General features: G+C 38.2%; 1 protein-coding gene across 1 annotated transcript in view; it reads right to left on the bottom strand.

The window, feature by feature from the left end:
• The window catches only part of LOC146440752 (sodium channel protein type 5 subunit alpha-like), a 31,741-nt gene that overhangs the window by 7,468 nt on the left and 9,223 nt on the right, over positions 1-15,050 (bottom strand). The window contains exons 9-19 of the mRNA XM_085050202.1: positions 14,309-14,698; positions 13,476-13,602; positions 11,434-11,672; positions 10,892-11,092; positions 9,781-10,134; positions 7,673-8,110; positions 6,659-6,802; positions 5,427-5,547; positions 2,713-2,867; positions 1,875-2,048; positions 1,523-1,630 (exon numbers count right to left, since the gene is read on the bottom strand). Coding sequence (XP_084906328.1) covers positions 1,523-1,630; positions 1,875-2,048; positions 2,713-2,867; positions 5,427-5,547; positions 6,659-6,802; positions 7,673-8,110; positions 9,781-10,134; positions 10,892-11,092; positions 11,434-11,672; positions 13,476-13,602; positions 14,309-14,698 — 2,451 coding nt within the window. The remainder of the gene's footprint in view (positions 1-1,522; positions 1,631-1,874; positions 2,049-2,712; positions 2,868-5,426; positions 5,548-6,658; positions 6,803-7,672; positions 8,111-9,780; positions 10,135-10,891; positions 11,093-11,433; positions 11,673-13,475; positions 13,603-14,308; positions 14,699-15,050) is intronic.

Raw genomic sequence — 15,050 nt, 5'->3', positions numbered from 1 at the left:
CAAAAGTAGTTTTCAAAAGGACCAGTAATAATTCTCCACTGTCTGCTACATTTATTTTTGGTGGATTATGATTATGTTTGGGGTCTATAACCATGAGCCAGGTAGTTTTTCTGTGCTAGGTGCTGTACAACCACAGAAAGTGTCCCTGTAGATTTTAAATGTATGCTGACATAACAGATTTGTTCAGAAAATTGGGTAAGGGAATGGAGGGAACATTTCATTGAGTTTTGCAGTGAAGGCAGTGAGCTCATCTATGAGGCAGCAAAGAAAAACTTGATGGACCAGCAGAAAAATTCAAAGGCTTTGTGAAGGTTTTTTGGAGACCATGTCACATACATTTTGCATAGAGAGACAGAAAACTCACCTGTTTCAATTGCAAAATTGACTCCAGACATGGAAATTTTGATACATTCTGCTAATTAATTTAATGCCATTTTTCTCTGTACTCACAGTGACTATATTGCAATCAGAGATTTTCAGACTCACTTCCAGAATACATCCAAAAGCAATTCATGTCTCAGCCACATTGAGTCTGTATTTGTAGAACCATTGAATGTTTGGGTTGGAAGGGACTTTAAAGATCCTCCAGTTCCATCCCCTGCCATGGGCAGGGACAACTTCCACTATCCCATGTTGCTCCAAGCCCTGTCTAAAATGTCCTTGACCACTTGCAGGGATGGGGCAGCCACAGCTTCTCTGGGCAATCCAAGGAAACAAAATCTTCCAAACATCTAATCGACATCTCTCCTCTATTAAAGCCATTGCTCATGTAAATGTGTGACAGTGATACCATGTGCATTTCTACCATCTCTTTTCTCATGCCAGAGCACATCATATAGACCGGACTTTTTTTCTAAATACCACTGTGGTTATCTTACTGTTTCAAATTGCAGCATGCAGATTGTTTATGGCTAAGGGAATCCCTCTCTGCATTTGTACAATGGTAGATTTGTAAGTAAATTTAATTAATGTCCAGAGGCATCATATTGTTCTATGTGCTCCTTTGATGGAAAAAAACCCCTTCAAATATTCTACATTAAAAAAAATTTACTTTTTGAAATAAGTCTTTTTGAAACAATTATTTGAGCAAAGTACCTTTTAATAGCTACAGGTTTTGTACATCAATCCAGTAAAAACTTTCAGAACAGAAGTGACTCTCTTCTGAGTTAGCTTGCTATCAGACTTCATAAATTATAATTGTGCTCACAGCTCTTATTCTCTATTTTTTTTTTGCCTATCTCACTAAGACAGGAACACAAGAATGATTGAGCAGCAATGGAACAAAGTTCCACCTAGGCTAGTTCTAGTTTCAACAGCACTTAGGACCAATAATTCCAGGAAAGTCTATAAGGAACACCCAAGTACAGAAGAGCACAACCAACAGTCTCTTTAAAAATTCATTTTATGGTTTATAAACTGAACTCAGGGTGAACATGTGAACTTCATAAAGACACAGTGATGAGTCACAAACCTGTTATGTGCTCATCAGTTCTGAGAAGGTCTAGTTTGCAATCAGTCTTACCCTCATTCCCTCAAACCGTGACAATGCTCTCAAGGGTCTCAGAGCTCGGAGAGTCCGAAGAGATTTCATGGGGCCAAAGTTGCTGCCAAAGAGGTCTATCAAAGCAACCTGAGTGGGAAGACAAAAGAAAAGTATTAGCAATATCCTGTCATCTGTTTCCTTTATTCACATTTAAAAAAAAAAACTCAAACCAACAAACAAAACCAAATCTCCCCATGCTTTCAGTGCCAGGAGTGCAATATCCTGGCAACATCACTACAGGAGGTAAGAGCACTTCCTGGAATTTGTATCCAGAAATTAATCAGGGATTCTGCTACTAATCCTGTGTAGAAAGAGTGGAGGCAGAACTCACATCTACGATAAGGAAGTCCAGCCAGCACCAGGCATTGGTGAAATACTTCTTGAAGCCATAAGCCACCCATTTCAGGAGCATCTCCAGAATAAAGATGAAAGTGAACATTTTGTCAAGAAATTCCAATATTGCTTTAACTTTTACTCTCTTATGTACATGGATGTCTTCAAATGCCTGAAATCACAATAGATATATAGATAAATGGCAAAAATTAGAAATGAACCTTGTACAATTCAAGTTAATAAACACTGACACCCCTTTGTCATTCAATTTGTTTCAATACAGGTGTGAACACCACCTGTTATTCAAATCTATGCCAGTTGATAAAAATGATAAAATCATTCTCCCTTCTCTGTCTTTTTCTTTATATAGTACAGCCATTTGGATACATCCTTCCTGCGCAATGAAATCCTAGGAGGACAGTATATATTTTTAGACATTTATATAATAACATTTATACACTGAAGAGATCTAAGTTGGGGTTTTTTTCCATCTATTAGGAGTCACTTGTTTGTTTTTATGGTATAAAATCTCCTTAATATTTCATAATTGTGACATAACTTCCTGAGAAAAATCCAGTATACAGGCAGAACTGAAACAGCTTCTGAGATTTATATATTCTTAGCTTTACTCATGCTTTCTTATAATTTTTAATAATATCAATAATAGATTTGCAATAATTAAAAAGGTGAATAAATGACTGCTATTTGAAAACTCTTCTTCTTCCACCTTATGAGCTCAAAGAGATTCAGTGTTTCCTGTTAAAAACAACTTCTCTAGGCGCAAATTAAAGCCAAAAATCCTTCTGAATAGAGACATGAAACTTTGCTACACCCACCAGGGCTCCACTGCTCAGAAGAATCATGAATATGATAAAGCTTTCAAACCAAGAATGTTCAACAATCTGGTAGCAGGTTTTTCTCAGATTCCACCAGGTTTCTCCTCCAAACTTTACAGCATTTCCCAGGCAGCAATGAAAGTGCCGAACACACCCTGAAAGTGAGAGACAGCAATGAGTGCATGGAAGGAATGTAAAGAATGTGAAGGCATGGCCAAGAAACTTCTGGGGATAGGAAAAAGTCAGTGGTCACAGTAATTGCATCTTTGTTGTTGGTTTTCCCTGTTTTTCCAAGAGAAAAAAAAAAATAGGAAACATCTTGTTCAATTTGCCTTGTAGCTCCTAGTTATAGATGCAGGAGGTGGAGCCTCTTTGGACAACTTTCCAATATTTCAAGATATTTCTGAGACACTAGACAGGCCCTCACTGACCTGCTCTTGGGGCACAAAAACTTCAAGGCCATGGCAAGAATCTGGATGGTATAAAAGCCCTTCTCAGTTTCTGCACCCTCTTTGGAAAGCAGAGATGAGATGTCCCTGAACAAAAGAGCTTGGAAACAGAGGAGGCAAACAGTTGTTTTTAATATTGTGAGGTCTATTCATTTATTTATTGGCTTCTGAATGTATGGAGTGGCTGATTTTATATCATATAACCTGAAAAATTATGTCATGTTTTATGTCATGTTTTATGTCATGTTTTATGTCTATGGTACATAGACTCCATAAAAGAGGACTTCTCCTTTCCAGCTCACCAGATTCCTTCTCACAACAGACAGTAATTCCAGGGCCACCGAATATTTCCTGATCACCCATTTACAACATCCTGGGTTTGCTTACTTATTAATTTTTTCACTAATTAACTCGCTTTGGCTAACTCTTCCTTTTTGATATTCTCTGCCTTAATTCATGTTCTCACTATGGCAAGCAATGTCACTCAGAAGGCTTCTGTCATTTCCAGGTAGGGAAAAATTAATGTGTACATATCTAAAATCTTATACAGCAACCTACATATAACTTGTGTATGTGATAGGCCATAATATGTGTAAAAATAAATCCATATTATTTTCATTTGAATATTCTCCAGTAATGTGGATCTGGAATCTGAAGCAGGGAATGACACTTGTACAAGATAAGGAGTTTGGGACACAGGGGTGAAATTTGTTAGGTACAGATTTGCTGCACCTTCAGTTGATTTTTCTAAAGGTTTAGCCACAGCAGGCACATTCCAGCCAGGGACTACAGAGGACAAAACAGAGCATTTCATGCTTCTTTTCTGCAGCAGGGAAAGAAAATAAAAAAGAACTTTATTTCTTTCATTCTAATGTCTGCACTGGCACAAAAATGTCATTGATGGAGTAGTTTTGAAAAAACCCTGTGGCTCAGAAATCTGACTTGTGTGTTACTAATGTAATATTTGTGGGTTTCTTTTTGAGAAATCAAACTGCAATGTAGACATAGTGGATCTGCCTCAGGATTTATGATGTGTAACATAATAATAAAAATATGTGTATTATTACTACTCAGAGAATGCTTTGCATTCAGGTATAACACCTCTCTAGCTTCAAATAATGTCTGCATGTTTTGTGTTATTGATTCTATCCTAAAACTGTGGATTACAAATTTCATTGATCCAAAATAGGCACAGGGGGAAAAAAAAAAGCACCAGCCCTGCAGAACATGGCAATACATCCAGCCAGATTTGATTTATTTGTGTTCTCATCACAAAAATTATCCAGGATGTGGTGGTTGAATGGGAAGGTAGTGAGGGGGGAAAGGATCTGCCTTTGGGAGCTCAGGGCACTGTGGGACTGGGAGCTGCTGGGCTCTGCAAGGCTGGAGAAGTTCCTCCTGCTTATTTTGTGGTACAGCACAGCCTAAGTGGAAAAGAACAGAATCGAAGAAAATTGATGGAAAAATGGGGAAAATGGGGGATGAAATGTTGGGTGGAAATGATGGTGGCCAGATAGGCTGGCTGGGCAAGCAAAGACCAAATTGGAGCACCGTGAAGAATTTCCAGTTGCAATTTAATATATTTATATATGTAATGATACACATTAGGGTAGGAAGAAATCATAAAAGTACTGAACACATCCCAGAACTTGGGATGGAACTTGGAAAACTAGATGTTGTATGAAGATTTGAAAGGAGATTCTCAGATTATTGGATGGTTTTTAAGGTCCTTTCAAATCCAAATCATCCTGTGATTGTCTGATCATCACCTTAAAGAAATTCAAGTCATCCTTGTTTTGCTTATTTCACTCCTTTTTTGTTAGAGATTGTTCATGAAAAGCTATCCAATGAATATTTTTACTGCTGCAAAGTATCAATAAATCTGATGTGCCAAGTGACCATTGCCAGGTGAGACCTGATCATGTACTCTTCTCTTACGTTAAACCTCCAGAGTGACTTGATTGTGTCCAACAGAGTGAAATTCATCTCACTTCACTACCAAAATCCTATTTTTTAGATGGGGTTTGTGCCACTGCCCATGTCCCAGTGGGAAGCAATTGGCTTATAGGGGAAGGAGGTTTATTTTCCAGGTATCTCAGTCTCTGTGTTGACTAGAAAGGGACAATGATTTGGAGTTTTTAGCTTATTTTCAGATAACTAAAATTAACTGAAAGTAATCTGATCCTGTTGGCTCAGCATCACTAGAGAAACAAGTTGAGTTTTCATTATTCTCACTTCCCAGTAGTTTAACCATGAGAGTCTTACCTTCTGGAAAACATTGTTCTGGAGTCTTGAAGTCTTCAGAAAATTCTGGAATCTGCCTCAAAACATCTTCAGGATTTGTCAGATCCACTGTGCTGACTGCAGAAGAGCTGATAATGTCCAACTACCAAGCACAGTAATATCAATTATTGATTCTTTCTAATTCAGGTCCAAATGAATAAATTAATCCATGAACAAATAAAACTCAAAATTAAAGCTTAGTTGTGTACTAACATTACTAGTAGTGTTGGTAATGGAATAAATTTTGTGATTTTAAAAGATACAAGCTTAGAAGAACCAATAGGTTCATTCAAATAGAGGCCAAAGCTCTGTAATTACAATATCTATCTACATGAACCAGATGTTACTGCCTAATCAGCTGGTAAATTGAAGAGCTTTTAAATTGCATATTAGTGTATGTAGCCCTCAAAAGGGGATGAATTACAAGGATTAAAACCATGAAATCACGGAAAGATGCATTCACACAGGAGAACCAGATAAATAGATCTGTTAGGGTGTCAGGAACTGAGCACCCATGACAGTATTTAGGAAGTAGAAATTGGAATCTTACCCTATATTTTTCAGCTACAAGGCTTTTTGCCATCTCATTACACCAAAGACAATGTTTTATGAGTCAGCAGCTTGTTAGAAATTACTTACTCTAGGCTTTTGTTCCTTCATGTGCCCATAATGCTGTTTTTCACTTCTTTGAGTGTATTCTACATTCAAAATTATTCTAAAAATACTGTAAATTAGTGACTACCACCTTTAATGACATACAGAAAAACTAATTTCAAGCATTATATTTCTTGAAACCAATATACTTAGGACACAGGCAGACTTGCTGGAATTTCCACATGAAAGCTTATCTCTTGCTAATTCCTTTTTTTTAAATCTTCCTCTTTTTTTTTGTGGAGTCAGAATTTAATAATTGGAAAGTAGCAGAGGGTATTTTATAAATTATTCACAATTACTACAAAAATTATGTTGTCCTTTTTCCTCTTCTACACACTCCCTTTCCTATACTTCTATTTTTCTTTAAAATAAATACCTAGAAACCCAGCACAGCTTTGGTTTTGCTCACAGAATTTCAACTCCAGTATTGGCTCTGATCCAGCCAGACCAGCTATTGCAAGTTCAGAGCTGCTTCTGGCACTAAACTCTGGTAAATCCCTGAACATGCCTGTGTTTGACCAGTATTGGAAAGTCAACACCACTGAAAAAATAATTGTTACCTCTCTTTCTTCTGATGAAAATTCACCCTTCCTGTCCTTTTCTACATAAAGCACACTGAATTCTTCTGAGGAAAATCCCGATCCTTTACTCCAGCTGCCTGAATTTCTTGCTCTGTCTCCCCTTTGCCTCAGGTGGTTTTCATCCTGAAATTAATCTGTGGATTAGAGGGGCTTTCTTTTGCCTTTTTAGGGAGCACACAAGTCAGAGGGGAAAAACCAACAAGGTATAAATTTCATTTAATGTGGGAATCACCAGGAAAGGGTCAAAAGAAAGGATCATTTCGGGTTTTTTACCTAAGGATAGAACTTTTTTCCCAACAGACATGCAGCAAATTAAGGGATTCCAGTGATCTATTCAAAACTTAAGTGAGAATTCTTAGACAGGAATTAAGAAGGAAATTTAAGGTGGGGATTCTTGATACCAGAATAACAATTGTGATTAAAACAGAACTAAAAACTTCTTAGAGCACAAGGAAAGAGGGTAAATATATGTTGTCATATCAAAAACATGTCCTCAGTAGATCCACTCCATACTTGACCCTATCCACTTCTAAAAATTACTACATACTACACACAGCAAGGACAGATACAAAGTAAGGATCAGAGTTATACATTCGTATTCTCAATCCATGATAATGTTCTGTATGCAGAACATGTATTTTTGCTCTTCTGTGCAATTAATACCAAAACAGCTGATATTATGGGCATTTACTTTTACATAAAACATCCAAGTTTGCCAAAGACTGGCACAATTACCTGTGTGCACCACAGCATGTCATCTAGGAATTCCTGAAACCATTTATGGTCTTTCTTTTAAAACTATGAAAGAATTTTGATTTTAAAAGTCTCTAAATGTTTGTATTTATGGTTCTAGTTCAAAATTTGCAACTCTTTGGAAATGGATCAACATATCTCACCCTGCTCTGCTAGAGACCATCTTCTCCCACACATCACTCCCTCCCTCCATCTCTCTCCACATTCTACTGTCCCAACACAAATAAAGAAATCCATTACCTGTTTGCTGCATTCTGTGTCTGTACATGTGCTCAGTTTATCATCATCTTCAAACCCCTCACTTGTATCCTCTGCCTCAGCAATGGGCACACAAACAAATATATTGGGGTTGCTGACAAAATCTTCAAGACCTGGGCATTTGTCCCCGTTTTTCTCGATCCATTCATTATTGTAATTCTCCTTACGACTTTTTGCGTCTTCACGCTTGAACCCCAGTGAGTTCTGTGTAGTCTCTTTGATTTTCTTCCTGTGCACTTTCTTTATCTGCCTGAGCTTCCTACAGCAGGCATCCCACGTCAGGCTCTTGACAAGGTGGAATGCCTTGCGGATCCGAGCGAAGGCGATCCGGAGGTTGTTCATCTCTCCATCATCCTCTGGTGTCTGGAGACTGTCGGCACTGAAAGAGCTCAGCAGCAGTGCAATGAAAAGGTTGAGAACCTGAAAGCGATTGAAATAATAAAAAGATTTAAAGTCTAGAGAGTAGCCTTCAAAAAATCTGTATTCTAACTTTGAAGAGCCCCAGTGCTACCAATCAGTCTTCCTGAGCAAACCAAAACAAGGTGATAAGGAAATTACAGTGACTGATCACATTGTGGTTGATGAAATCAACTTCTCTCTCAGAAATGTCAATGCTCCCATGCCCCTCTGCCCAAAAAAAAGTTGTTTAAAATACCAGAGAAAACAGATCTTTGTGTGCCAAATGCTTTATTTGGCTGAAGCAAGTTTTCAAAGGTTAAAGAAGTAACGTAGAGTATGGTTAAAGTTTGTCAGTTTAATAATTGTCTCTTCATTCTTCAAATTAGAATTAAATCAGGCCTCTGTGGAGTTACTTTCAAGGATTTTCTGAGATCAGATTCAGGATGAGAAATTTCCTCAATCTACCATGTTATCACAAAAATCAAAACCAAGAGAAGCTCTAATTTCCCATTATTTGAGTACATTCAATTAGAGGAATTTATAAACCTTCATTTGCTTTTTGTTTGTTTGCTTTTAAGGGAATGCGAGAATTTCATTTTATCACTAATATTTCGGTTTGGAATGGAATCCATGTATCTAACTTTTATCAAGCCAGAACTGGGCATATAACACCCCTGAGCCATCCAAGGACCACACACAGTGGAGAATATCAGCCCTCCAGAGATCAATTCATTCCATCTGTCTTAGTTATTGACCTTAGGCTGGAATAAATCTCACTCTGAGATACCTCTCAGTTTCTTTGGACAATAAGAAAGCCTGGACAAAGCATGTAGCCTAAACACTTCATTACTTGACAGACTTGAATATCACTCACAGCATTTCATCACTGAAATCAATCCCGGCAGTGTGGAAGAGGCAGGGCATTAAATACATATTTGGGTTTCAGACACAGAACAGATATTTCCCATAAAGGGCTGCCTAAAGTTAATTCTGTTCAGCTTTTTTTTTTTTTATTAAGGGAATATTGGTATATGAATGATACTGAGAAGGACATGAGGAACAAAGTTACTAAAAGAAGATATTTATAGTTTGGGCATTAAGAAAGGACAGCACAGGACCAAGGAAAGCAGGCTGTCCTTTATGTCCCAGCACAGCATGTGAGGCTATGTAGGTTATGCTATTACAAAATCCAATTCTTGGATATAAATCTACTTAAAGATGTCTAAAGAAAATCCTGATTTCAGTGCTAGCACAGTAGATTCTGCCATTTGATGATAAAGAATTCAGGACTTGCATGACATCTTAAAAAAAAAAATTAAATTGATTTACAGAGAGACTTAAGCACTTGGCTCAATTAATTCAAGCAGGTAAGCCATAAGGCTCACTGATTATTTACATCCAAATCCCAGGCTGTGAAGAAACATAGCTGCCTGTATTGTATTTACTGCAAAGATATTCCTCGTCACATTGCCACATGAAAAGGTCAAATGATGCTGTGTGCAAAGCACACAAAATGGGAAAATACAGACAATGGCTCAAAGGTGAAAGGAAAAAGAGGATTTTGCAGACTATAACACACATGGGTAACTTTTCCACCTGTTTTTAGGGAAGCAACCTTTTATTGACAGAACAGCCATAAACTGGAGCTCACCACAGAGAGAATGAAGGGAAGAAAATATCGGAAAACTTACCACTAAATTTCCTATCACCATGACCAGCAGAAAGACAAAAAGACACAGTGATGGCTCAGCAACCACCATGCAGTCCCACATGGTCTCAATCCATTCTCCACACAGAATTCGGAAAACGATGAGGAAGGAATGGAAAAAGTCCATCATGTGCCAGCGAGGACTGCCGTCTTTCTTTATTTTAGTGCAGTTGTACTCATAACTTTTCCCGAAAAGTTGTACCCCTACTATAGCAAAAATGAAAACGATGATTGCCAGGACGAGGGTCAGATTACTCAGTGCTCCCAGGGAGTTACAAATTATTTTAATTAGAGTGTTTAAAGTTGGCCAGGACTTTGCCAGTTTGAAGACCCTCAGCTGTGTAGCAACACAAAACACAGTGTTAGACATCGGTAGAGATAACTCATCTTTGCACCATGCAAATCCTACAATAACCATATAACTGATATTCTGAATTATTCCAGCAGTGCAATATTTGTGGCACTGTGATGTTAATATTTTTTAAAGTATTTATAGATATTTTTTTTCTTTCGACTGGGCAACATTGCAAACATAAACTAATCACCTCATAAAGGGCCAGACTAACTTGAGTCCCTGATAAATGCTTGTCCCACACAGGGAGGTGTCCATGCAATGCTCTTGATGTAGAATATAGTGCCTAACTTACAACATAAAGGACCAAAAGTTCAGGGACTGCTGCTGAAATATTATGAAAAGGGTCTGGTTTTGGTAAAGCAACTTAAATCAGTCCTTGGTATATGAAATGGGTATCTAACATAATTTCACGTCTTTTTTAAAATATTGTTTGTCTCTGTTTGTACTCTGACACATTTTCCTAATTTCCTCTGCTAGTTTTTAATTATTTTCATCAGTTTTAAACATGTCCACTCTGGAATACTTTTTCCTTTGAATATTTCTTGGCATATACAAAATAAATATATTTATCATTAAACTCTAACATCATAAGGAATTTTGAGTGTGTTTCTTAAGGACAAGAGGAGGAAAAAAAATAATTAGGGGAAAAAGATCATTTTTTGCCTCCTAACTATAGAAGTATTTTCTGTTAAATTCACAAGATAATGTTTCATACAACTGAGCACGTGTGAAGCATTACCAGTCTGAAGGATCGTAAAACTGACAGGGTTCCTCCTTTTCGCTCTTCTTTCTTGCTTTTCTGTCTGGGTAAACTCAGTTCAATTAAACTCAGTGTGACAATGACACTGTCAAAAATATTCCAGGGCTGCTGAAAATAATAATAGGGATCTAGAGCAATGATTTTTAAGATCATTTCTGCGGTGAAGATTCCTGTAAAAACCTGTGACAAAGAAACAGTAGCATCAGCCTGAAAGTAGACATGAGTTTATCTTATCTTTAGGTCATGTTCCCTCAAATAACATTCGTGGACAGGTTAATAAAACCCATGTTTATGAAGTCTTAATGCACTTTTAATTAAAATGGGAGGATTGTTTTCTGTCTTCTCAGGAGCATGCCAAAGTGTATAAAAAAATATGGGAATCATCTGTATTAGAAACAAAGTTTATAAATGCAGTTTGCTAATTTTTAATCTTTACCATTACTTTTTATGTTTCAAGTGAAAACACATATCAACCAATTAATTAATCCTATAAAACGCCACATAGCTGAGAATTTGCTTACCAAGTTGCCTATTTTAAGCATGAATTTAAAAGTAGGTGACATATTATTGTGCTCCAGTGCCATGAACAAAGTGTTCATCACAATGCAAACCGTGATGGTGAGATCAAAAAAAGGATCCTTTATGAAAGCAGCCACTTTCTCCTTGATTCTCACCCAAAGTGGACAACAGTCCCAGATTAGATACTTTAAAGCAAAGTTCTTCAGGCGTGGTGGGCATTTCTGCTGAGCTCCTTCATATTCTAAATGTGAAAGAAAACCATTCTTTCAATAGTTATCACTGAGCAAGGTGATGAAACAATAACTGCAAGCATTCAAAAGACCAGAGAAGAAAAAGGAAACCTCTTGTCTCTCACAGAGCCTGAAGCTTCCCTGTACTTTTTACCATTTTTGTGGTTGTTACATCAGCAGAAAAATGTGAAGATAAAAATTCAGAGAATATTGGATTCCAAATTCTTTCGTGAGCACTTCTTTCAAAAGCCTTTGGAATGGGTTTTTTTGTCTCAGACTGGTAATACAACCATCTGACAGTGGAGATATTTGTGGTGCAGTGGCCTCAGCACAGCTTCTCATGCTCTTGCAGGACAGCAGAGCAGCTGGGACACTTCCTACCTTGTCCTCATGTAGGTGTCTAGGAACATGGCTGTGCCACACCCAACAACTTTTATCTCCCTTGACTCTCAAGGCAGTTTAAAGAATCAATGACAGGCACAGGAATTCTGACTCTGGCAAATCCAAATTGCCTGAAATTTGGCCTTTGGCCCTTTTCATGAGAAAGGTCACAATTACCATTTCCCAGCTGATGCAATTTCCACACATCTCCATTTTCCCTAAGTAAAACCTGGGACAGGAGCTGTTTTGTCATTGTCATTTGCATCTTTTTAATCAAACCTAAATCTCATAGCTTCTCTTTCTTCACCACCAGTATTAACAAGTCCTTCAAAATACTTTTGATGCAGCTAAAGTCCTGTGCAAATTCATTGACCAACTGGAGCTAACTTAAAATTAGATACAAGCACAGTAGGAATTAGTCATCTGATTTTCAGGGACCTGGAAGCTTTTCAGAGATAGATGAGCTCGACCTGACTCATATCCTTTTCCTAATTGGAACTGTCTTTGTTTTTTCCCTCTGTTTAATTTTAATTTCTTCTCCTCCAGGCTCAAGTACCAGATTGCACCCTACACCACCTATTCCAGCATGATCACTTTGACTCAACACTCACTCCAGGTCTAGCTCTTGTCTTCCACTGGAGCTGAAAATCCTTTTCCACCACAGCTGAAATTGTGCAACAAAACCCAGAAGTTCAATGAATTACACTGCAAAGCAAAGCTAAACTGGATGTGTTGCAACTGTGATTCTCCCAAGAAAAAGTCTTTTAAAAAACTAAGAAAAGGGACCTCTCTGCCACAATGGTACCCCCTGTTAAATCTCATATTTGTGGTCCAAGAACTGGTGGTCGAGTTTGCCAAAAGGGCCAAATGAAAACAAAAGTTCATCACCCTGAATAACCTGGGCTCAAATTTTTCAGCAAGATTTGCCACAAAAATACCACTCATCAAAATAACTGTCACTGATTAACCCCGACAAAAAACTCACATGGGAAGGTAAGTTAAAGGAATAAAATTGTGAGGTTAAGTATTCAAAATTAGGGAACTGCCACAACTAATTTTACTTGCATAATCATATTAATTGTTGAATTCTGCATGCCTGTGTCTCTGTCACTGACAAACCAGAAATCACAGGATCAGGAGGAGGAAACAGTGTCCCAATTCTGCAGGTCAGAGGATCAGAAACACGTTTGATTCAGTCTCACCCCAACCCTTTCACTGTCTGCCCTACAAAATGAGCTTTTACAATAGGCAAAAGATGTGTTCCAGCATATAAAGACTGTAAACCACCTTTTCCTTCTAAAAAAAGTCCAAATTAACAATGAAATTCCTAACTACACCCCTACAAATCCCCGCTAACCTTTAAGAAATATATTTTGTTCTTTCACGGTAGCATTACTTTCAGGTTGAAATAAACTTAATGAGGAACTACTTACCCTCCAAGACACTGGTAATTACACTGACTACACTTGCTGCCCTTTGTCTCTGAAGAGCCTCATTAAAGTATTCTGCTGACAGACGAGGAGATAAATGCATCATGCTGCTCTCATCGTGCACAGCTGGCTGCTCAGAGAAGTAAACACGATTAGGGAAATACCACAGGAATGAAATGAGCCAGGATGTGATGATGGGTAACAGTGAGAGTTAATAGGAAGGATGACACGCAGCCAAATAAATGTACCTTTTTACAAGATGTAATAAATGGTGAGAATGAAGGTCCTACTCTGTAATAGGGCTGCAGTGAATGGTCCTGCAAGCACCTAATATGGGGCAAGCACAGCCCTGGAAATGAGTGCATGAGGGAAAATAGGCCTAGAAAATATTCAAGAGACTAATGGAATAGGAGAGAGGTGAGGGCTAAATAGGGGAAATTGGGGAACTTACAGGCAAAGCTGCTGCTAAAGGGGCTATGAACAAGAAAAAAAATCACAGGTACTATTCAAAATTACCCTTGCTAGACAGGGTTTGGGATAAAAAAGACTCTTTGGTGACTTGTAATTTCAGCACTAGGAACCTTTAAAATTATGTTAGTACAATTAATGAAATAGCAGAAACATAAGGTTTATAACAGGAATGCCAAAGTCTAGTTTTCAGCAATTACCAGACTATTAAAAACCAGTTTCAATGGACAGCTTAAAAACTCCTCACATCAGAATACTTCAGTTCTTTGCCATTACAATGAAACTCTCCAGACAAAAATAAAAATCCCATCACTGATCCATAGAGCATGGTATGAAGCATATATTTAAAATAATATATTTTCCCTTACCCGATCCCCTTTTCCCGAGTCTTCCATGACTGGAGGAAGCATGACTCCTTCAGAGGACACAGGATCTTGGCTGAGCACCCTGCTGCTCCCTCCTCCCAGCCCAAGGTGGTCATCCAGGTTGCCCCCCTTGCCGCTCTGCACGCAGTTTGGGGTCACAGGGTGGGAGCTGTGGCCCCTTTGGATTTGCAGGCTGGAGCGTCTTCCCATCTGGGCTCCCGACAGGGATTGGCACCTGGTCTGGTGTCCCCCAACTCCGTGGGTCTCCTCATCCCCCAGATCAGCTCTGGAATCCATCTCCACGGCGGGGAGTTGGAAGTTGAAGATGCTCCCGTGGCTCAGCCTGCGCCTCGCCTGGCTGGAGTTGGAGCCATAAACCAAGCCAAGGAGAGACTGGGAAACCCAGGGAAAGCAACACAGAGAGAACAGCATAATATCACAGAGAAAATCTGGGGAGGCAGTAAATTATTAGAGTTTCATTACATTTACTATCAACCGCTGCAAGATTGTTTGGAGAGGATTATGTTTAGGTCTTAAAAGGCAGATAATAAAATTTTATGAGCTCCACCAGCTATTTTTCAGATAAACCTTATACTTTGATATTAAGTATGAAATTTTTAATAGAGATTGATGGTATAAAAGCTAAGTTCTGATAGTCATGCAGTTCTTTCATTTCTGAATGTTACAGAAAATTTATTTAAGTATTTTAACATTCCTTTCATCCTTCATTTATAATACTTCCTTT

The sequence above is a fragment of the Lichenostomus cassidix genome, chromosome 2 (genome assembly GCF_008360975.1).
Source record: "Lichenostomus cassidix isolate B80296 chromosome 2, HeHo_3.0, whole genome shotgun sequence".
Taxonomy (NCBI): domain Eukaryota; kingdom Metazoa; phylum Chordata; class Aves; order Passeriformes; family Meliphagidae; genus Lichenostomus; species Lichenostomus cassidix.
This window is presented reverse-complemented; position numbering and strand designations above follow the sequence as displayed.